Below are 24,691 nucleotides of genomic sequence, written 5' to 3'. Positions count from 1 at the left end.
TAAAACATGTAATTGTACTCTGTGCACATAAGACTTTTACCTCTATCACAATGGCATTTCTCATCACCTTCTTATGTTACTATGACATAATAATAAAAGCTATATTTAAAAAGAAACAAGAACCCAAGCACCATATTTCTTTAACTAGGTTTTAATACCTAAAAAAGTTATACTAGTAAATATTAAAGTAGACTTTTTTTCATATTTAATAAAGTAATTGAGAAAATACATTTCTTGTTTTTATTTCCTTTTATTTGCCAACCTGCCCACCAGATATGCCACTCTGCCCCCCCCTGTGCTCCAGACTCCCTGATGTCTAGTGGGGGCAGCCGGTGACCAATGCGCATAGACAGACCTCTGCTGCTGGCCGGCACTTTCGCTGGAGCTTCTATGACTGAACACTAGAAGGTCATGTCACTCCAGTGCTCTATCATAGAAGCCCCAGCGGAAGTGAAGGGCAGTAGCGGAGGTTGTCTGCGCATATTGCACAGACGCCCACTGGCTGCCGGAGAGGAGGATACAGGTCCATTGCAGCGCTGCGGTGGATGCTCCTCTCTGGCAGCCGGTGAATGTCTGACTGATGCGCGCACACAACCTCGGCTGCTGCTACCACACGGCACTTCCACTGGGCTTCTACGAGGGAGCACCGGAAGGTGATGTCACGCCGCTGCTGCAGGATAGAAGCCCCAGCGGAAGTGTTGGGTTAGTAGCGGTGGTTGTCGCATCGCATAGACGCCCACCGGCTGCCAGAAAGCAGGATCCAGGTCCCTGCAGTGCTGCTGGGAATCTGGATCTTAATGTTATAGTCTGACCTCTGTTTGAGGTCGGATTTTAAGACTAGGGGTATTTTTCAGAGCATTTTCTTTGGAAAAAAACCCTCATCTTATATGCAATCAAGTCAAAACGACTAATCGATAATTAAAAGTAACAGAGTTTCATTATTGATTTTATCGATTAGTTGTTGCAGCCCTATTTCTCTTGTAAACTTTTGCAGTAGCACATTAAAATACATTTATACTCATTCTTGCATGTCTGCTTTTGCTTTATTGTTGGGTGCTATTTTTTTAGAGGTTAGAGCACCTTTTCATAAGATTTAAACTGGGGTTGCGCACACAAAACCATTTCCCATGTTAAACTTTACATGTATAATGCATTTTTTTTTTTTTAATCAGTAGCTGCAGAGGGAACAAAAAGTACATCTTTGATATATTGTGAACCTTGAAGTTACTGTTGAATCATAATGGGCAGGCTTCTACTGGGTTTATCCCAGTGTTAGATTACACATTTACTCTCTTTTAGCCCACAGATTAGCTTTACAGAGAGACAGGGGCAGTAAAGCAAGCGGCTTGCATAGTTTATCCGTTAAAAGATTGGAGCTCTGTATTTGAGGAAACTGAAGTTATTTTTTCATTTATTTAACTTTTTTCCTTTCATTTTTAGGGCACAGCTTAGGATATGGCTTTGTAAACTATCTTAGTGCAAAAGATGCTGAAAGAGCAATAAACACACTAAATGGATTAAGGTTACAGTCGAAAACTATAAAGGTAAATCTTAAGTTTTCTGTGTGTGTGTGTGTATATATATAATTTTTTTTTCTTTCAAATCAAGATTATGCACATAAGTTACAGTATTTTGTCTTAGAAATGTAAATAAATATGCATACCTATTGATCTAGGCCCAGGAACAACATTTTTCACGCAAACTTTTATAAGTGCATAGTTACCCCAAAAAAAAAAAATTGTAAAATAAAACCTTAGCTCCCAGTTGGAGTCCTTTTTTTGTTGGCCAAGCCTGGCTAACCTAAACTTCAGCCTCCCTGCCAAACCTAGCTAAGTCTGACTTTGGAAAACCTCACCGGATCAAGGCAGGTAATGTCACACATGACTGAGGGCAGGGGCGTCCAACATGGGACCTCGAGGTGCGGCCTCCCTCTGTGTTCTCTTGTACTGCACAGAGGAAGCGGAACCCAGCAGAGTCACGTGAATGTACGTGACATCACATGACTCTGCTCCAGTCCTGCTTTCTCTGTGCAGTACAAGAGAAAGAGGGAGGCTGCACCCCCTGCTGAAGTCTGTGAGGGGCATTGAGAGAGCTGCAGTGCAGGTAAGGGGGTGGGGGCGCGTGTTTGAGTATGCGTTATTGAGGGAATCTGTGAATGAATGAGTATATAAATGAATGAGTGTGATAGCATGGATGTGTAAGTTGGGGGGGCATGGTACAGGGGTGGATTTAAGTGATGTGCAGACCCCATACTGCTGGCAGCATCAATACACAAGGGGGGCAGCTAGCCAGGTTTCAGCATGTACTGGCAAATGGCAATCACAGTCCCATCATGCCTACCAGCATTTACTGGTTGCCTGAGTATGATAGGAGTGTGATTGCTGTTAGCATGATAGGAGTGTGATTGCTAAGTCGTATTGTTGAATTTTTTTGTCCAATTGTGGCGTGTTACTTACTTTTAATAAAAGTGTGGTTAACACACCAAAATTGGACAAAAAAATACAATAACTATTAATTTATATATGACTGTTGACCACAATCACACTCCTATCATGCCCAGTCAACCAGTACATGCTGGAATCTGGGTATGCCTGAGATTGCTGTTAACAATCGTATATAAATTAATGTTGTATTTTTGTCCAATTTTGGTGTGTTAATCACACTTTTATTAAAAGTAAGTAGCACACCACAACTGGACAAAAAAATTCAACAATATGACTTGGCATGATAGGAATGTGATTGCTATATATATTAACATTGTTATTAATTTTTTTTGGTTGTTGTACAATTTTGTTGTGTAACTTACTTTTATTAAAAGTGTGGGGTTTTTTATTATTTTTAAAGGTGTGGGGGGGGTGTTCATTTTTGGTTTCGGTTAAGTGAACCCTGAATTTTCAGTTTTGGCCCAGAATTCTCGTTTCGGTGCATCCCTAGAGTAAATAGAACTATTTCAATTTTACTTATACAGAATCCTGAATTTGTAGTCACAAAACTTTCTAGGCCCAGAAATCGGTGAGAGAGAAAGTAAAGGTTTTGTGTCATGTAATTTATTTCAATCTGCATATCTTATTAAAGGCCATATTTTCTCACAGTGAAAAATGAGTGCGGCCCCCGAACATATACAATTCTGATGAAGTGGCTCACCGCAGAAAAAACTGGACACCCCTGACTTAGGGATTCTTCTTTCAGGGCCTCCTGTTGTCTTGTAAGCACAGTAACCTTCCTTTCCTCTAAACAGTCTCCCCCATTGTGAGGCTTCAGGGAGTTTACTCGTACACAAAATCATAGAATTTGATGGCAGATCAGAACCATCTAGTCAGCCCATTTTTCCCTGATGTAAGGGGTTTTAACCCTTATCAGTATTTGTACAGGTTCAATAGTGAGGATCGCTTTATCTATCCCATGCATGGTTAAATTCGCTCACTGTATTACCCTCCAACATTTTTGCTGGGAGACTATTCCATCTACCCTCTAACTATAGTAGAACTTTCCTATATTGAATAAGCCTCGGACCCTCTAGTTTTAGACCATGAACACTTATTCCAACAAGGCTCTTTCCAAATAAGATTTCCTCCTGTACTTTAAGTCATTTTAAGTATTTAAATGTTTCTATTGCATCTCACTCTCTTCTTTCCTCCAAGATATACATATTAAGATCCTTTATTCTTTCCTGATGAGTTCTGTCCTGCAAACAACTTACTATTTTTGTTGCTCTATTCTGTACTATCTCAAGTGTGTCTATATGTATGTATGTATGTATGTGTGTGTGTATATATATATATATATATATATATATATATATATATATATATATATATATATATATATATATATCTATATCTATATCTATATCTCAGAACTGTATGCAATAATTTAGGTGACGCGTGACCAGAGATTTGTAAAGTGGCATAATCACCTCCTTCATGCTACTAATGCAGGGCTTGACAAATTTGTTGTGACTCTAGGTGCCAGCTAAAAAAGCTAGGAGCCAGGATTTTTTTTATTTATTTATTTTTTTTAACTCTTTCAATACTGATGTTCCATTGGAGCACAGCATTGACTGATATTTAGTCCCCGCAAGCTTGTGGGGACAAATGTTAACCCCTGCAACGCCACGAATGTGTCATACACAATTGTGGCATTGAAGGGGTTAACGCTGCACTGTCGCTCTCATGGAGCGATCAGGCAGCAGTGGGGTGTTATGTCAGGTCCCCACACTTGTGTGGGGACCCAATTAACACACAACCACCTTCCCTGAAGCTGCCTATGGCAGCTGAAAACGCGATTGCTGGTTTTCCTGCAACCGCGTTTTCAGCCTACAGGATCACTCCATGGGAGTGATCTCAGGCTCCTGAGCAGACAGCAGCAGCAGCGCCCCCGCATGGTGACGTGGGGGCAATTTTTTTGTGGATGTAACAGGCTGACAAACACCTAGGCGCCAGGACAAAATTCTCTGTCGCCATTGCGACCTGGCGCCTGGGATTTGTCGAGCCCTGTGCTAATGCCACACCCTGTGCAACCTTGCATTATGCTTACAGATGCTTTATTGCATTGCCTGCTTACCTTTGACCCCTTGAATCCCCTATGGACGTACCGGTACGTCCAGCCCTTCTTGCAGCGCTAGTTTTTACTAAATTTCTCGTTCTAAATTTTCTGCTAATCATCCAACTATGGTATCAAAAGAATGCTCTATCTCTCCTTGGAAAATTAAATAGTTTACATGGGTACACTATTCACAGGAAAGGAGAATAATCGCTGAACCAACATAGCGCAAATATGACAAAATTGCTCTGGGACTTGAGGTACCAAAAACCCCTTGGATTGAAGGGGCTAAACTAATATATATATAAACTGGGGTGGGAAGTTTGGGAAATAAAAACAAGAAATACATTTTTATCAGTTTTTTTTTTTCTGCTGTTTGCTTTTAACATCCTGTTTGTTTTAAATTTAAATATTAATTTTTTTATCCGATTAATCAGCCAACTAATAAATTATGAAGATAATCATTAGTTGCAGCCCTACTTATATCCCTATATGCCACTGTGCTCCCCCAACTATGCCTTATAACCCCCTATATGCCACTGTACCCTTTAACCCCTTGATGACAATTGCCGGTCCGGGCACGTCACCGAAAATCAAGTCGTTAACGACAATTAAACGGATGCAGAAAGCAATCTATTTTCGCTTTCTGCACCTAAACGGCGTTGCTGTAATGCCTCGACCTCGAGGCATTCAGCAACGCCATGATCGGCACAAAGGGGCCATCTCTGGCCCCTCCCCGGGGGAATCAACATCTAGAGAACTCTGGCTCCACTTGCAGGTTGAATACAGGTACTGCATTCAACCATGCAAGTCAATGGAGCTCAGCTTTCTAATCACAGTGTGATTAGAATTAATAATAATTAGAAAAAAATAGTAAAATGTAAAAATAATTTCCCACTGATGTCACTATCAGGGGAACCTTCAATTTGAAAAAAAAGTAAAAATTTTTTTTAAAAAGAGGCAAAAAAAATAAATAAAATATATATATATATATATATATATATATATTATATAGGGCTGCAACTAACGATTATATTAATAATCGATTAATCGGCCGATTATTTTGTCGATTAATCGATTAATCGGATTAAAAAAAAGCAATATTCTCTCTCTCTCTCTCTCTCTCTCTCTCTCTCTCTCTCTCTCTCTCTCTCTCTCTCTCTCTCTCTCTCTCTCTCGAAGCGGAGGTAAGTAAAAGGAGCCTAGTGCTCCAACGACGAATCGATCACTCGATTAATCGATAACGGAAATCGTTGTCGACGATTTCCGTTATCGATTTTATCGATTCGTTGTTTCAGCTCTAATATTATATAATAAAATATATATTTTTGTGAGCAAGTCCTAAAATTGGCATATTAGCTTAAAACAATTCTCGCATGGAAAGTTAAAATACTGGCATATTAAATGCCCATGGGGTGTCTACTTCTAAAAAATGTATGATTTGATGGGGTAAATTGAATTGGCCAGGTTCAACATGGTCCCAATTAACATGGGGGGAAGGATGGCCACACATCTAATTTCCAATGACAAAAATGCACACGGCCTTTTAGTTCCCCCAAAAAATGACAAACCCATGCATGTGGGGCATCACTGTACTCAGGAGATGTTGCTGAACACATATTGGGGTGTTTTGTGATAGTGACATATACGAGAACTTTTTAATTCATACCTCAAGTAAAATGTGTGACAAAACAAATGCAAAAAATTACTACCGCAAAGTTTGACAGACTGGTGGTAGATGTGGTGCATGGGAAGAGTTAAAATACTAGCATTTGAAATACCCTGGGGTGTCTAGTTTTCAAAAATATATGGCTTTATTGGGCACACTGAAATGGCCCGGCTAAAAAATGTACCAAATAGGGCATGGGCAGTGGATCCCCAAATGCCAAAGTTCAACATTGAAAAATGTGCATGCCCCAAATGTGGCCCTTTTGCCCCCAAACAGCCGGGCAAAATCATTCATGTGAGGTATCGCTGTACTCAGGAGATGTTGCTAAACACATATTGGGGTGTTTTATGATAGTGACATATACCAGAACCTGTTTATTCATACCTGAAGTAAAATGTGTGTGAAAAAACAAATGCAAAAAAATTACTACCATAAAGTTTGACAAAGGCTGATGGTAGAATAAGTGCTTGGAAAGGGTTAAAATACTAGCATTTGGAATACCCTGGGCTGTCTAGTTTTCAAAAATATGACTTTATGGGGTAAATTGTATTGGCCGGGTTCAAAGCTACCCGAAATGGCGCATGGGGGGAAGAATTACCAGATTTGGAAAAAAATGGCTTTGAAATAGCAAAATGCTACCTGTACTTATTGCCCCATAACTTGTAGAAAAAAGCAAAAAAACATAAAAACATTGGGTATTTCTGAACTCAGGACAAATAGTAGAATCTATTTAGCAGTTTTTTTCAATACCTTTTATAGATGAGTAAAAGATTTTTCAACTAAAAGTTAGTCATTTTTTTCAAAATTTTTCACCATATTTTATACTTTTTTTAATGGTAAATAATATGATACAATCAAAACAATGTCATGTAAAGAAAGCCCTTCTTGTCATGAAAAAAACAATATCTAATGTGTGTGGGTTCAGTAAACGGGAAAGAAGAAAATTACAGCTAAACACGAGCAGCGCAGAAATGTTAAAACGGCCATTGTCACGAAGGGTACAAAAAGTAAAATCAGCCTTTGTCACGAAGGGGTTAAAGGCCTTTAGCACCCGTGCGCCAGACTCCTTGTTGAGTAGGGGTGGCTGATGAGCGTCTGCGCGATGTGCGTAGACACCCCTGATTCTGGCTGGCACTTTCGCTGGAGCTTCTATGACTATTGCAGCCCTAATATATAAATAAATTTATATGCCTAACCACTCCAGAAAAAATAGATTCAAAACAAGTCCACAGATGTGTCCACACATACATAATTTTGTTGTTTTTGCTATGTCTCAACTGTGATTGCCCAAGTAATTTAGTGCACCCCCACAAAAAAAGTATTGTGTTTTTCAGTACAAATATGGCTTCCTTTTTATCATCTATAAAATCAATACATAACCAGTGCAAATGAAAAACAAACTTCAAATGTATTTAGGTATTTGCCCTGTTTTGGAAATGCCTCATATGCCTGGTATTTTCCTTTATATTGAACTCTGCCAAAATAAAGTGACGAAATTTGCTGGGAGTTGGGAGCCAATAGCGGCTAGAAAAACTGCTAAACAAAAGTATAAATAATTTTTTTTGACAGCCGCCAGCGGAGGTTGCTTACGCTCGCATCGCCGGTGAACGGCTGCACGATGTACTTTAACCCCTTCAATCCCAGGGGTTTTCCATACTTTCCCAGCACTTATAGGAAACATACTATAAGGTGTACATTTTTCGTAGAATTTTTATGCTTATGGCTTAACGGGTTTGTGGGTTGTGAACGGGGGCAGGAGGGTTATACTGGGTAGATGTTGTGCTAGGGCAATGGGATGTAAGGGTTTTTTTTTTTTAATTATATATATATATATTATATTATATATATATATATATATATATATATATATATATATATATATATATATATATATATATATATATATATATATATACACACACGATGGACTAACATAATATTAAAAAGACAAGCTTTCGAGAGTTATCCTCCCTTCATCAGGTCTGAAGCAATACTAATCAACATGATAGAGGTTACAACGTAACACAAGTGATGGTATAAGAGAAGGGGGTGGTAGAGTGGGGTGTCGTAAATAATAGGTCTGGAGGTGAGAAATGCAGAGAGGTAGAGAGATAACCCAGGGACAGAACAAATAAACTTAGGGAAACCAATAACCACAGTAAAACATCAAAGATAGAAGTTCTGGTAGTGTGTAAGGAAACCAGAATCCACATTAAGTCCCTCTTTTATGGTGTTAAAATGTGTAATCATTTTCATCTCAAAAGTCTCTGAAATTTCCTTTGAGTACTTTAATTTTAAGGTTATGGATAGAGTGATTGTTCTGTGTGAAATGATGTCCTACCGGGGTGCAATATTTGTCTTCCTCATGGTTTTTGATGGAGCTTCGGTGCAGGTTCATTCTAAGGTGCAGCTTAAGCCCAGTTTCTCCAATGTAGCACCCTTCGTCACATGCAGAACATTGTATCATGTACACCACGTTTGCCGATGTACATGAGTAAGAGTCTTTGATGATGTATGTTTTGTTGTTGTGACTGGCTGTGTTACTGTCACATATATGTTGGCAAAGTTTGCAGCGGGATTTGTTGCATGGTGTACAGTGCCATTCTGTGTATGCTCCTGTTCTGGGGCCAGTTTGCTGCGCACTAATCTTTTCCTCAGGTTTGGTGGTTGTTTGAATGCCAGTATTGGGGGCTGAGGGAATATTTTTTTCAGTATGGGGTCTTCTGAGAATATCGGCTGTAGGTCTTTAATAATTTTGCGGATTTCCTCAAGAGTTGGGTTGTAGGTAACTACCAGAGGGATCCTGCTTGTGTTATCCTTTTTTTTGTATTCTAGAAGCCTTTCCCGTGGTGTTCTTACAGCAGATTTAATTTTTTTGGGTATAGTTTTTTCCTTGTAGCCCTTCTTCTGAAATGACTCTGCCAGCGCTCCCAGGTGTTTCTCTGTCCTGAGTGTCAGAGCAGATACTGTGGTATCTTATGGGTTGGCTGTAAATGACACCTTGTTTAGTGTGTTTGGGATGAAAGCTTGAATTGTGAAGGTAGCTGTACCTGTCTGTGGGTTTTCTATACACGGAAGAGTGAAGAAAGCAAGAGGTGACGGTTATAGTGCAGTCCAGGAAGCTCACACTGTGTTTTGAGAAATTCATTTTGAGTTTTATAGATGGGTGGAATGAATTGAAAGATTCGTGGAATTTTAAAAGGTTTTCTTCTCCTTCTGTCCATATTATGAAGATGTCGTCGATGTAACAGTAATAATTATGCGGTTTGTGGGGGTGAGTGGCTAGGAATCTCTGTTCCAAGTCAGCCATGAAAAGGTTGGCATATTGCGGTGACATTTTGGTGCCCCGGGACCGGGACGGTCATTTGTAGGTAGTTAGTGTCATAGAACTTGAAATATTTGTGTGTCAGTATAAATTCTATGAGCTTGGCGATGGTTTCACTATCATATTTTTGTGTGGCATTGCTGGAGGAGAGGAATTTGATGCAGGCCTCAATACCATCTTTATGGGGGATGTTGCTATATAAAGACTCCACATCCATTGTTGCAAGGATAGTATTGGCAGCAGGAAGGTTACTAACTTGGCTCAGTTTATTGAGAAAATCAGTGGTGTCCTGTATAAAGCTCTCGGTGCTGATAACTAGGGGCTTAAGAATGTTTTCTATAAGGCCAGATATAGATTCAGTAAGAGTTCCCATACCTGTAATAATGGGTATACCCTGTCCTCCGATGACCTTCCAGGAGCGGTTACATCAGGGGTAGTCCAGGCTGCAAGAAGGGCGGGACGTACCGGTACGTCAATGGGGGATTCTTGGGATGCGTTTTTTGGACGTACTGTTACGCCCATATGGGAATGAAGGGGTTAAAGTCTAAACCTTGGCAACAAAAGTGAGTACACCCCTAAGTGGAAATGTCCAAAATGGGTCCAATAAGCCATTTCCCCTCAGGTGTGAATGGGGAAGCAGGTGTGTTAAATTTGGTGTTATCGCTCTCACACTCCATCATCACTGGAAGTTCAGCATGGCAACGCATGGCAAAGAACTCTCTGAGGATCTGAAACAAAGAATTGTTGCTCTACATAAAGATGAGCAAGATTGCCAAGACCCTGAAAGTGAGCTGCAGCACAGTGGGCAAGACCATACAGCGGTTTCACAGGACAGGTTCCACTCAGAACAGGCCTCGCCATGGTCGACCAAAGAAGTCGAGTGCGCGTCTTCAGCGTCGTATACATAGGTTGTCTTTGGGAAATAGATGGATGAGTGCTGCCAGCATTGCTGCAGAGGGTGAAGGGGTGAGGGGTCAGCCTGTCAGTGCTCAGACCATACACCGCACGCTGCATCAAATTGGTCTGCATGGGTGTCGTCCCAGAAGGAAGCCTTTTCTAAAGATGATGCACAAGAAAGTCCGCACACAGTTTATTGAAGACAAGCCGACTAAGGACATGGATTACTGGAACCATGTCCTGTGGTCCAATGAGACCGGGATAAACGTATTTGGTTCAGATGGTGTCAAGCGTGGTGGCGGCAACCAGGTGAGGAGTACAAAGACAAGTGTGTCTTGCCTACAGTCAAGCATGGTGGTGGGAATGTCATGGTCTGGGCCTGCATGGTTGCTGCCGGCACTGGGGAGCTGCAGTTCATTGATGGAACCACGAATGCCAACATGTACTGTGACATACTGAAGCAGAGCATGATCCCCCCTACCTTCGGAGACTGGGCTGCAGGGCAGTATTCCAACATAACAACCCCAAACACACCTCCAAGACGACTATTGCCTTGCTAAAGAAGCTGAGGGTAAAGGTGATGGACTGGCCAAGCGTGTCTCCAGACCTAAACCCTATTGAGCATCTGTGGGGCATCCTCAAATGGCAGGTGGAGAAGCGCAAGGTCTCTTACATCCACCAGCTCCATGATGTCGTCATGAAGGAGTGGAAAAGGACTCCAGAGGCAACCTGTGAAACTTTGGTGAACTCCATTACCAAGAGGTTTAGCCAGTGCTGGAAAATAATGGTGGCCACACAAAATATTGAAACGTTGGGCCCAATTTGGACGTTTCCAATTAGAGGTGTACTCGCCTTTATTGCCAAGGTCTAGATATTAATGGCTGTGTGTGTTATTTTGATGGGAAAACCAAATGTGCACTGTTATACAGGCTGTACATTCACTACTTTTACATTGTAGCAGAGTGCCATTTCTTTAGTGTTGTCACATGAAAAGATAATAAAATATTTACAAAAATGTGAGGTCTGTACTTTTGTGAGATACTGTAACTACATAAATGATGTATAACCTGAAAGCACAAAGCCAATGGATCTCAAAGCCACCCCTTACCTTTATATTTCGGCTGACAGGGCCACAGATCTAATGGGAACACTGGAGTTTGGGGTTTATTCTTCTACTCTTCACATATCTTGCACATATCAGAATGAATTACAAGATTTCCTTTTTGTCTTGCACACATGGCAGGGTTAATTTTTACGATGTTCCTCTAGGGCTATTTTTTTTATTGGATTTGTGGGCATTTAAAAAAAAAAAACAATTCAAACGTGTTTTTGGTGTGTCAGAACCAAATAGCGTGGAAATAACTAACATAACAGCTTAGTGGAAATACTTAGGGGTTAGGTTAAGGGTTAGCGTAAGGGATAACTCCAGTGTTAGGGTGAGGTTACCGTAATGTTCAGTGTTAGTAATTTTTATTAGGTTAAACATATATTAAAATGAAAAATGTATCGTTATCAGATGTGTTGAGCCTGTACAAATTTTTAGATATATAAATTATTCACAGCTGGTTTAAATGGTAATAAGTTCTAAAAATATATTCACATATTCGGTGTGATTTAAAAAAAAATACCCTATGTTCCTGTAAAATTTTTACTTGCAGTAACTTAGCATTTTTGTTTTGTTTCTGGTTTGGTTTTGTTTTTTTACCGCTACCTGACAGCAAACTTCATCCTGACTACTCAATATGAATTCAAATTATAAATGAAAAAAAAAAAATTAACTCATTGTTTTTTTTAAGGGGTTAAGCACCCTTGATCAGCGTCCAAGTAAATGTGTTTTTTTTTTTGTTTGTTTTTTTTTTTGCGTGTCTTTGACAGAATTGTATGACAGGAAAGCTGGTGTCATAGCCGTTGTGTGCATCTTGTATGGCCCAAATCAACCAAGGTATTTTGTTCAGGTTGTGTTGAAAGTGCTAATTGGGCTAGTACGGACCACATTAGGGCTGAAACAACTAATCGATAAAATCGATAATAATCGATAATGAAAATCGTTGTCAACGATTTTCATTATCGATTAATCGGATCGATTTTTATCGATTATAAAAAGAGGTTTTTATAATCGATAAAATCGATCTCCTTATATAATCCGACCTCAAACAGAGATCGGATTATTGCACCGGAATCCAGATCCCCCGCAACGCTGCAGGGGACCTGGATTCCCCTCACTGTCGGCCGGTCTCTCACTTCCGTCTCTCTCCCCCTCCCATCTGCCTCCTCCCCCTCCCATACATCACTCTGCCTCTCTACCCAGCACCGTTACTGAAGGCACTTTCCCTGCAGCTTCATAGAAGCCTCAGTGTAAGTGAAGGTGCGTAACGGAGTCTGTCTCTGCGATGCAGACCCCCACCGGCTGACAGAGAATCATCCTCTCTGATAGCCGGTGAGGGTCTGCATCGCACAGACAGACTCCGTTACTGCCCTTCACTTACACTGCGGCTTCTATGAAGCTCCAGTGAAAGTGCCTTCAGTAACGGAGCCGGGTAGAGAGGCAGAGGGGTGTATGGGAGCCACCCTCCAATACACCACTCTGGCTCCTCCCCCTCTCATACGCCACTCTGCCTCTCTACCCGGCTCCCTGGTGTCTTGTCAGAAACGGAGGTTCACAGGAGCCAGAGTGGTGTATGGGAGGAGGCGGAATGGAGTATGGGAGGGGGAGGAACCAAAGTGATGTATGGGAGGGGAGGAGGTAAAGTGATGTATGGGAGGGGAGGAGGTAAAGTGATGTATGGGCGGGGGAGGAGGCAGAGTGGTGTATGGGAGGGGGGAGGAGGCAGAGTGGAGTATGGGAGGGGGGAGGAGGCAGAGTGGAGTATGGGAGGGGGGAGGAGGCAGAGTGGAGTATGAGAGGGGGGAGGAGCCAGAGTGGTGTATGGGAGGGGGAGGAGCCAGAGTGGTGTATGGGAGGGGGAGGAGCCAGAGTGGTGTATGGGGGGTATTATGAATTTTTAGGGCATATAGGGGGTATAAGGCATATGGATATTAGGCATATCAGGGGGGCATAAACATATCTGGGGGTAAAAGGTATATCAGGGGGCTCAGTGGCATATAGGGGGTATAAGACATATCGATATTAGGCATATCAGAGGGGCATAAAACAAATCTGGGGGTAAAAGGTATATCAGGGGGCTCAGTTGCATATCACTGGCATATAAGGAGTAAAAGGCATATCAGGGGGCACAGTGGAATCTGGCATATAAGAGGTATAAGGCATATATGGGAGCAGAGTGGCAAGCTGAGGGTCAGATGTGCATAACTGGGGGCAGTTTGGTAAATAAAATTTTTTTCTCAGTTTTTATTAAATATGAAAAATAGTTAACATATGAATTAATATTTACTAATAACTTTGTATTAAAACCTAGTTTGAGAAACACTGTGTTTGGGTTCTTGTAGCTTTTATTATTATGTCAGTAAAATAAGAAGGTGAATAGAAAGAGGCCATTGCAATAAAGAGATGAAAGTGTAAATTGAACGTTTTTTATTGCAATTTTTCTTCAATTTAAAATGTATTTTTTTATCCGATTAATCAACAAAATAATCGGCCAACTAATCGATTATTAAAATAACCGTTAGTTGCAGCCCTAGACCACATAAATGCACACTTATTCTGTCTGAGGTTAAATCAATGAAAATATTCCTGCTAATTGTGCTCAATTGTAGGACCAAATGCATTCTTATAACATCTATTACTAAACTGTTCTTTGCAAATATATCCTAGAACAGGGGTCGGCAAACCCCTGGCATGCGTGCCACTCATGGTGCATATGAGCGACACGCGGGGCTGCCGACTGCTCACAGTGCCCCCCAATTGAAACGCTGTTTTTTTTTGTTTTTTTTCTCCAGTCGCTGAGGAGAGAGAGGCGCCAAGAGGTCGCTCTCCTCCCCAAGGCTTCTATCTTCAGTGTCTTTGACGCGGTGTTTCGTCCTGAGCACTGGAATATGACGTCCTATTCCGTCGCTGGGCAGTGAAGCAGCGCGCACCGCGACAAAGACGCTGAAGACAGAAGCCTCGCTCTCCCACCACAGGACATCTGAGGGCAAGTGAACTACATAGGGGGGAGAGGGTTATGAGTTACAGAATGTGTGGAAGAATTGTTTGAATGACTGAAAGAATTAATGAATTTTGTGAAAATTAATACATGTGTAACTAAGTTTTTTTTTTTTTTGAAAGAGTGAGCGATTTAATGATTGTGTGAATTAGTGAGTGACTGTAAAAGCATCTGTATTACAGATGTAATATTTGATTTTTGGAAAGGCAAAGATGGCACGGGCAGGGTGTTTATGGGATAAAAGGTGGCACAGGTAGCGTGTTTATGGGATAAAAGGGTGGCACAGGGTGGGCTGTTAGGATTTGGAATCTTTGTCCCCAATATGTGTTACCTGCGTGCTGGTCAGGTTCTATGTGGGCAGTGTGGATGCCAGGGTTGGCTTTGGGATATGCAACCTGTGATCTATGCCTGTAATTTAGGGGGTTTTATCTATACCTTTTAATGCAGAGATCTTGTGTAAATTCCAATTGCTCTATACCAAATAGCTATTTTTTGTGTTATTCTGTTGATCTATATCTGTTTATGCTATGTTTCCATACATTATTTGTGTATACCTGCAAATACTGGGCTTGTTTGTTTTGTTTGAGGCGGTAGGTAGGAGCTTGGTTCCAGTGTATATAATAAAAAAAGGGAAAAAATGCACCCAAACAAAATTTCCAACTCAGCAGTGCGGCAGTTTTCACGATGTTCCTTTTTGTTTAACCCCTTCCTGACCTTTGCCGTCAAAAAGTTAAATAAGCCCGATGTCGAGGCATTCAGCAAGGCCGAGATCGGCATCGGGGGCCATGTCTGGCCCCTCCCCGGGGCGTCAACAGCCGCCATACATTGTATGGCGGCGGACGCCCGTTTTAAAAGCGTTTAGGAGGCGATCAACGATCGCCTCCTAAACTTAAATGGTGTCGCTGGAATGCCTCGATCAGGAGGCATCCAGCGACACCAAACACTTACCTCTGGGTGGGCTGTGACCGCAGCTGCCGGTGTTCTTCGCCATCAGCAAGATGGCGGCCGCCCTGTAAAAGAAACAAACAAGTTTTAAAAGTTCGCTAGATGGTCTAGAGAACTCTGGCTCCACTTGCAGGTTGAATACAGGTACTGCATTCAACCATGCAAGTCAATGGAGCACAGCTTTCTAATCACAATGTGATTAGTAAAATATTAAAAAAAAAAAAATGGAAAAAAAAATTGGAAAAAAAAGTGCTAACATTTAAAAATAATTATGCAGTGATGTCACTAGATGAACCATCCAGTACCAGCAAAATGTGTAAAAAAAAAAAAAAATATAAAAAAATTTAAAAAGTATTAAAAAAATAAAATAAAAAAATAAAGTTTATTATTTTGAGCAAGTGCTAAAATTTCTCAAAAATCTCAACAAAGAGTTAAAATAAAAGCACTTCAAATACCCAAGGGGTGTCTAATATAAAAAAAAAATGGCTGATGGGGTAAATTGGAGTGGCTGAGCTCAAAGATAGGGCATAGGTACAGACTTTCCAAAATGGACAAAAAAAGCGCACTTCCCAAATGGGGCATTTTAAATCTCAAACAACACGACAAATCCATGCATGTCGGGTATCACTGCACTTAGGAGATGTTCCTGAACACACATTGGGGTGTTTGACAGTGGCATATACCAGAACCTGTATATCTATAACTAAAGTACAATTTGTGTGAAAAAAAAATTACGATTACAAAGTTTGACAGTGTAGTTGTATAATTGGTGCATGGAAAGGGTTAAAATAACAGCATTTGGAATACCCTGGGGTGTCTAGTTTTCAAAAATATATGGTTTGAATGGGTTAAATTGAGTTAACCGGCTTCAAAGATATTCCAAAGAGGAGATGGAGGCAGAATGACCAAATGACCACCTGAATTGCGCATGCCCCAAAAGTAGCCTTTTACCAGCCAAACAATCTGACAAGCCCATGCATGTGGGGTATCGCTGTACTCAGGAGATGTTCCTGAACACACATTGGGGTGTTGTTTGACAGTGACATATACCAGCACCTGTATATCTATAACTTAAGTACAATTTGTGTGGAAAAAAAATACTATTACAAAGTTTGGCAAAGTGTAGTTGTATAATTGGTGCATGTAAAGGGTTAAAATAACAGCATTTGGAATACCCTGGGGTGTCTAGTTTTCAAAAATATATGGTTTGAATGGGTTACATTGAGTTAACCGGCTTCAAAGATATTCCAAAGAGGAGATGGAGGCAGACTGACCAGATTTGTTAAAAAAGATTTGGAAATCATAAAACGCTGCTTGTACTTATTGCCCTATAACTTACAAAAAACAGCAAAAAAACATAAAAACATTGGGTATTTCTAAACTCAGGAGAAGTAGTAGAATCTATTTAGCTAGTTTTTTTACTTGCTTTTTTAGGTGAGTAAAAGATTTTTCAAATAAAAGTCATAAAATGTGTTTTTTTTTCAATTTTTCACCATATTTTTTTTATGGTAAATAAGATGATACGATCAAAATAATGGTATCTGAAGAAAGCCCATCTTGTCCTGAAAAAAACAATATATAACTTATGTGGGTACACTAAATGGGTGAGGAGAAAATTACAGCTGAACACAAGCACCACAAAAGTGTCAAAACAGCCTCGGTCCCACAGGGTACAAAACGAAAAATGAGCCCGGTCCTTAAGGGGTTAAGGAATATAATTTTTTAAAAAAATATTTACTTTCTCAACCATTTGCTCCTCTTTGAAATTATTGCCGGCACACCAAAGTTTTACTTTGGCACATATGTGGCCGTTTTCTTATATAAATCACAAATGGGTGTGTATGTTTACATAGGTGTCCTTTGCCCGTCCAAGTTCAGAAAATATCAAGGATGCAAACTTGTACATCAGTGGACTTCCCAGGACAATGACACAAAAAGACGTAGAAGATATGTTCTCAGGATTTGGACGCATTATCAATTCACGTGTTCTCGTTGATCAGGCAACAGGTAATGTAACATTTATTTGTGGCCGAGTTTCCTTCCCTACCATACAAAAACACAATCTTTCCCCAGACCCACAACCCAGTTTTTGCCAAGAAATTAGATTATACCTGAAAAACACAATTTTAACTTCTATCCTGAATTCTTACATGGGAACATTGTTGCTTTACCATCAATTACTAGTGCAAGATGTCTGAAAGTTGAACCACCCATGGAAGAAGTGGAGGAAAAATGTACATTGAGTACCAGGAGTTTTTGTAACTGTTATTGGACACTAACTCATTTAGTGAACACTACAAATTAAATTTTTTTCCAGAACCAGGGCTTTCCTTTTAAAATATGTATAAATACTCCATTTAGTTTAAGAAGAAAAAAAATATATATTAAAAAATGTTGAAAAAATTAGGAACAGTTTCATACTTTCACCTGTTAAAATACATAGCCAGTGCAAATGTGATAAAAGCCCTCAGATTTATTTAAGTGTTTGTTCTGATTTTGGAAACTTCTCATATGCCTGTTTCATTTATTTTGGTATTTATGGGGTTAAATATGAATGGCACACATTGTTTCTATACAAGATTTTCTTTAAATTGTGATATGCTGGTAGTTGGGCCCTAATAGAAGCTGGTGGAACGCATCAGATGCTCACACGCTTATCAGCTATCTAGAACTACTGGCAGTTTGAATTACTTCCAATGCCCAAGTGGTTTTCATCTACCAGAGGAATGGTAGTATTCAGTCAAACGATCAGTAATGGCCTTCCTCGAGAAATGGTGCGTTTGAAGCAGACACTTGGAGATTCTAATGGTAAGGGTATGTTGCTAGGCAGAAACTAACATCACTCGTATTTTGGCCATATATATTTAAGGAAGACGTTCTCCTACTGATTTTTTTTTTTGTCTTCCGTGTATAGATATTACGTCATCCAGACCCAACAAGAAGGTTTGCGTTTGTGAATTGATCTCAAGTGTCACCATGTAATGGTCACTTTCTCCAAATTTGTCCTTACTTAGCAGTATATATTTACCAAATATCTACATTGTTAATCTCTAATTGTGACAAAGCTGTCTTTAACAGCTTCAAAGCTTTCTCTCCTGTTTAGGACACAGACTGAACTGTTTGTTATAATATTTCAGTAAATGTCCTAAAAAGTTGTACATCTGGGTGACATTAAACTGACCTTCCCCATGAATGCTATTGCTTGGGTATGTGCAGCATATTAATTATATGCCTACAATCAATCTACTGCCTCTCTTGCCATTTGTGTAAATTTCTGCTCACAAGGCTTCTACATTACCAGTGTCACCATGTGCATTAAATTTTTTTCCGATATCGCTAGGCTTGTCGCGTGGAGTTGCCTTTATACGGTTTGACAAGAGATGTGAAGCAGAAGAAGCAATTGCCAGCTTCAATGGGCACAAACCTCCAGGCTCATCAGAACCCATTACAGTAAAATTTGCTGCCAATCCAAATCAGAGTAAAAATATGGCCCTCCTTTCCCAATTGTGCCATTCTCCAGCTCGACGATTTGGGGGACCTGTCCACCACCAGGCTCAAAGATTCAGGTACTTTAGACTTAAACCTTCATTGTATTTTTGGGCTCAATGATTATATCTTATTAGGTAGGTGAAAAATCTAATTCATGTGCTCGTCTACGATGAGCATATAAGTGCATTTCATTGTAAACACTGATTAAACAATAATGCTGGACGTAACTATAGCCAGACAGCAGGAGCAAGGCAATGAAAAGTGTGTGTGTAAATATATATCTCTTTAGGGTCTCCACAGCATTCAAAATGAGCAGACTAGATGTGCTTTTTATCTGTTGCCAAACTAAGTTTATTTAGAGTGAATTGTTGCATATTTATTTTTGGATTGGTTAAGTGGTGTAACACATGTATTTTCTTCCTTAACGTTGCCTTAGTCCTTCTGTGAAGGTAATTTTGGTGCTAGATGTTAACCATGTGTACGTTGATTTGTTACTATTTTCTTTTAAACAGGTTTTCTCCCATGGGAGTAGATCACATGAGCAGTATATCTGGTGTAAATGTTGCAAGCAGTGCTTCATCAGGGTGGTGCATCTTCATCTATAACCTTGGCCAGGATGCAGATGAAGGAATCCTTTGGCAAATGTTTGGTCCCTTTGGGGCTGTTACTAATGTGAAGGTGATCCGCGATTTTAACACCAACAAGTGCAAAGGTTTTGGTTTTGTGACCATGACAAATTATGAAGAAGCTGCCATGGCCATCGCAAGTCTTAATGGCTACCGTCTAGGGGACAAGACCTTACAAGTTTCTTTCAAAACCAGCAAGTCCCACAAATAATTTGTTCTTAAAATTTTGTATAAAATAGAGAAAATAAGATTCATTGGGGAAGGGACTTTTGTTTTCCTTAGATTAACTTGTTTTGCGCCAACTTTCACAAGTGTGCTTGTCTTACTCTAAATGAAAAGTGGAAAGGTTTTTTTTTTATACTCTAGCAATGCAACTTACATATTCAAATGCTTGAGAAAGCCCACCTTGTTAGACCAATTTTAAGTTCATTAAGTTATTTACTTTAATTGTACAAATAAAATGTGGATACATTTCATAAAATACCCTATGGACGGTGGTAAATTTAAGCATGGATTAATATTGAAGACTTTCAAAAAGTTTGCTCTGTGAGTTGGCATATATTCCAAACACCAATTATTTTTTATTTTTTTATGAAGCCGAGACAGCTTGTCTTTCTTTCTTTTTCAATTTAAAGGTTTTAAAAGCCTGTAGCATTTCTGAGACATATTTGTCTGTGGTTTAACAGATAATAGTGGAGAAATATAGCAGCATTATGTCATTATTTGTACAGTCCCATGTAGCGCATTAGACTAATAGTTTAAAATAGTAAGAGTAGACTCTTTTTCTAATTAAAAATGAAAATATTCTAAGTGTATTTTATTTCTAACATTCATGATATGATGGCATTCTCAGTAATGCATAACAATGTTTGGCTTGTATGCAGGGGACTTGATCTCTGTATTACACCAAAAACTAGCTGTCTTTAGTAGAGTCAGGATGCCAACTTCCTCTCTGTATATTACCAATTTTTTTCTGCTTTAAGTAGTAGAATTATTCTCAACGCATCTTGTTTGGACAGTACAGATTGCCTTTTGATTAGTTTAGTTCTAACTTGGATAGCATCAATTAAGAGGGCCACTTTTCAACCTACTTGAAGTTCTTCAGCAGCCTATTATAAATAGGAAATAACTAAAATTGCAGCCTCTCAGTCCAAAGTTTAAACACCCAGAAATAAAAGCCATTTCATGTCACTATCTTTTGATACTGTATAGTGATGTGTTCAGTTATGTATCCAGTTTCAGATAATGGTAAGCATAGTTCAATTTCCAACAGGTTTTCCTATTTTATAAATAGCATTTATAAACATTTGAGCCTTGTCCATTTTTCTTTTCTTTTTTTTTCTCTCTCCTATAAACAAGTACCGTATTGGCCCGATTATACGCCACACTTTCCCCCCATAATTTAAATCTTTAAAATAGGGGTGCGGTCTATAATCGGGGTTTAGCATTTTTACCTTTTCTAGGGTGTCCGGAAGACTGCAGAGTGCTTTCGGTAGTGCGGTCTGGCGAAAATGCGGTCCCCCGGCAATGCAAGCAAAAACTTCCGTTCCGCCCTGATTCTTGATTCTCAACGTTGATGTAGATGAGGCTGGTGCAGGAAGTGGAGGTCACGTCTGTCGCATCTACATCAACGTTGCAAAACTAAAGTTTGAATGTAAAAAACAAAAACAAAAAAAATTTCTTTAAAATAGCACCAAACTATAAGGGTGTGGCCTATATTCGAGCTAATACTGTAATCTGGGTGAGGTTAATGCCCTGTCCCAAGTTTTTTTTTTTGTTTTGTTTTTTTTTGTTTTGTTTTTTTTTTATATACTGCTTTCAAATTTTAATTTATGTTCCTCTTCATTTTCTTTTGCTTTTTATGTTTTGTTTCTTTTGAATTTAAGACAATTAAATTTTGATTTTGTTTTGCTCAACTTTTGTTTTTGTTTTTGTTTTGCTCAACTTTTAGTGCTGACTGATACATAAGTACACTGGAAAAAAATTATATTCTGCTCTATTTATTATATATTTAAAATGATATCTGCAATATTTCTTTTATTCCACTAGGTGGTACCTTGTGTCAAGCAATTTCCCATGTTTCCTCTCCTGGAAATAATGATAGGACCACTGCATAAGTGTGAACTGTATTAGAGAAATATACTCTATGCCAAACAATATCTTTGTAGCACAAACTACAATTCTGATATTACAGGTTTCAAATTATTTTGGTGATTTTGATACTTTGACCTTCACCCCTAACAAAAACGTTAATAGATACTTTTTGTATAGATATTCTTTAACATAAAACAATTATGTGCGATAGACCTTTTGAGTTGAAAATTTAAAAGTTCTGTCTGGGTAACGGTAAAAAGTGTAATATCTCTTTACAAGAAATTTTTGGATAAGCCACTTTAGAGTGCCATATTTTGTGTAAAGATCAAAACACACATTCATTTGAAACCAAGTGTATCATTTATTTATTTTTTTATGTCCCAGCACAATTTTTAAAAAAAGATGAGTCTATTTGTCGAGAGATGTTTGAGGTGTTTGGTCTTATCTCCCATAAATTACTGATTTCTTTTTAGGAATTAATTGGTCATAATCTAATACAGCTAAGAGCGTGTGATATATTCCTCTTTGTTCAACTTTTATAGAATGTTGTTGTTGCACCATAGATATGTAGTTAATACTTGTTGCAGTCACATAAATAGTAACTTCATAATGTATTACTAGCTATACTCGGATGTACCCATCATCCTGTATTTGAAGAGGTTTTGTGACCTGACTGTGTTGCATATCAGAACAGGTCACCCATTGTATCACATGTGACTCGACAGGCCACATAAAAAGAAATGTTACAAATGGCATCCAACGTGCATACGCAAACATTGCAACTAAAGGAAGATACAGCTGTGTTTGTGACCAATACTCCTCACGTATGCTGCTTCTGACGTCCTCTCAGCTAGTACGGCCCTTAGAGTCTGAAAACTGGCTAGAAAAGGCACAACTGGCACACTGGATGCATGGCCTGTAAACCACACTGGGGAAAAAGGAACAAAGGAAGACCGGTGTAATGCTTAAAGGGCACTCCTTTTATGCATGTTATAGCTATTTGGACTGTTTAAATTGTTGTGCAATTTGCACTGCCAACGCATGGGCGTATTCCGTCCCTTTCCTACCCCCAGCTTTGTAGAAGATATGTTTGGCCGAACACACTTCCATGCACGTATGATATACTTGCCTCCAGTCAGCTCCCGCACTGGCTGGTCAGCCTCTGTAGACCAAAAACACTCCTATTGATTTCAATGATAATGCACCACTTTAAATATTTTATTTAGCAGTACGATAGCACCTCTCTCACACCCCACATCAGAAAGTAAGTGGGGACTTTATTACATGATAATACACAAGTATTACATTTGAACATTTGTTACCAGTTTTAATTGTGTTTTGGTAAAATTTAGCAATTAGCAGAAATATGGACCTTGTTACGTCTTTGCACCTGTCAGTTGGCTTCTAAAACAGAAGTCTGATATAGGTTATTACGATAAACTCCCTTGTGGTTATCAAAGATTCAGCTTCAGGAAGTACTACACAATTGTAAATTGACTAATTCCTAGCTATTGGCTCCAATACATCTAAACTAGTGAACATAGCTGACAATGTGTGAGTAGTACAGCTTTTATTTAATTCATTCTCGGCTAATTATTCTACTTCCCATTAACCTATTGTGTGAAATTATTTTGGGCAGCTGTAATTAGTGTTTCAGAGTTTTCTGGTCTGGTTTATTCTTACCTTGGCTGCATTACTGAAAAGGATTAGTTTGCACTTTTAGTTAAATTTAGTTTGCACTGTTGAGTTTGAGGAACCAAGCTGATACGGTGGGCATAAACGATTTAGTGCACTCGCAATGTTTAAAGGTGGGAAATCAAATTCTAAATAGATGTCCGATACATGGTAACTAGGGCTGCAACAACTAATCGATAATGAAAATCGCTGCCAACAAATTAGATTGATTATAAGATGAGGGATTTTTCAGAGCAAATGCTCTGAAAAATACCCCTCGTTTTATAATGAGGTTCATTCAATGTCACTTACAGCAGTTACTACTTCCCAGTCACTCTGACCCTGCCCCTTTCAGCTTCTCAGTCCCTCACTGCAGCCACATGGAATATTGGCCCCGCCCATTTTCTTTATAGCGTCCACACTGCTCAGCAACAGTAAGTATAAAATGAATATTTGGGCTGCTAAAAGTTAGGGGAGGTGGGGGTTAATTATGGTCAGTTATGGTTGATGGGGTCTTTAGGGTTAATTTAGGGACAGTTATGGTTGATGGGGTCTTTAGGGTTAATTTAGGGGCAGTTATGGTTGATGGGGTCTTCAGGGTTAATTTAGGAGCAGTTATGTGAACGAGTCTATCAATGAGGGCACTATGGCATATCTGAGTGGTATAAGGCATATCTGGGGAGGGTGGAGTAGAAACAAGAAATGCTTTTTTTTTTTTTTTCCTGCTGTTTGTTTTTAAAATCCTGTTTAAGTTATTTTAAATGAAAATTTTACATTTATTTTTATATCCGATTAATCGGAAAAATAATTCGGCCAACTAATCGATTATAAAAATAATCGTTAGTTGCAACCCTAATGGTAACATCCACTTAACACAGTGCTAATATGTCACACTAAGCAATTCATCTAAATCCAGTTCAGAAAAGACAATAAGCCCTCTGCCCCTTTTCTCGAACGCAATAATCCATGCATGTATTTGCATGCAGCAAAATGGACCAGACTGTGCATTATACTTGTACGAGTACAGTGACCCCTTAAAATATTAGAACATTATTGGTGGCAGCTAATTTGCTTTAGCAATCTATTGCGATTCTAGATTAAGGTGATAGCAGAAAATTTAAACTGACACCTTTTTTGGACAAAGATCTGTTTTCATAAGGTGAAATTGTCACATTTTTAAAATAACAAAGCAATAAAAAGGCATCACTAGGTAGCTTATTTAATGTTTGTCTTTTGAGTTTTTTTTAAACCACTTGTGATCCTTGTCCCAGCAAAGATGAATTCCAGGTCTCGGTATTGGTCAACTTTGCTATTTGCAAATATTAAA

General features: G+C 39.3%; 1 protein-coding gene across 1 annotated transcript in view; it reads left to right on the top strand.

The window, feature by feature from the left end:
• ELAVL1 (ELAV like RNA binding protein 1) overlaps positions 1-20,079 on the top strand; it is a 35,759-nt gene extending 15,680 nt beyond the window's left edge. The window contains exons 3-6 of the mRNA XM_053463622.1: positions 1,441-1,544; positions 17,335-17,488; positions 18,822-19,047; positions 19,483-20,079. Of these exons, the coding sequence (XP_053319597.1) occupies positions 1,441-1,544; positions 17,335-17,488; positions 18,822-19,047; positions 19,483-19,807 (809 nt within the window). The 3' untranslated portion in view covers positions 19,808-20,079. The remainder of the gene's footprint in view (positions 1-1,440; positions 1,545-17,334; positions 17,489-18,821; positions 19,048-19,482) is intronic.
• Positions 20,080-24,691: the final 4,612 nt, after the last annotated feature.

This window comes from Spea bombifrons, chromosome 1, assembly GCF_027358695.1.
Source record: "Spea bombifrons isolate aSpeBom1 chromosome 1, aSpeBom1.2.pri, whole genome shotgun sequence".
Lineage (NCBI taxonomy): Eukaryota > Metazoa > Chordata > Amphibia > Anura > Pelobatidae > Spea > Spea bombifrons.
The sequence above is the reverse complement of the archived record's forward strand: the minus strand, read 5'-3'. Positions and strand labels throughout refer to the sequence as shown.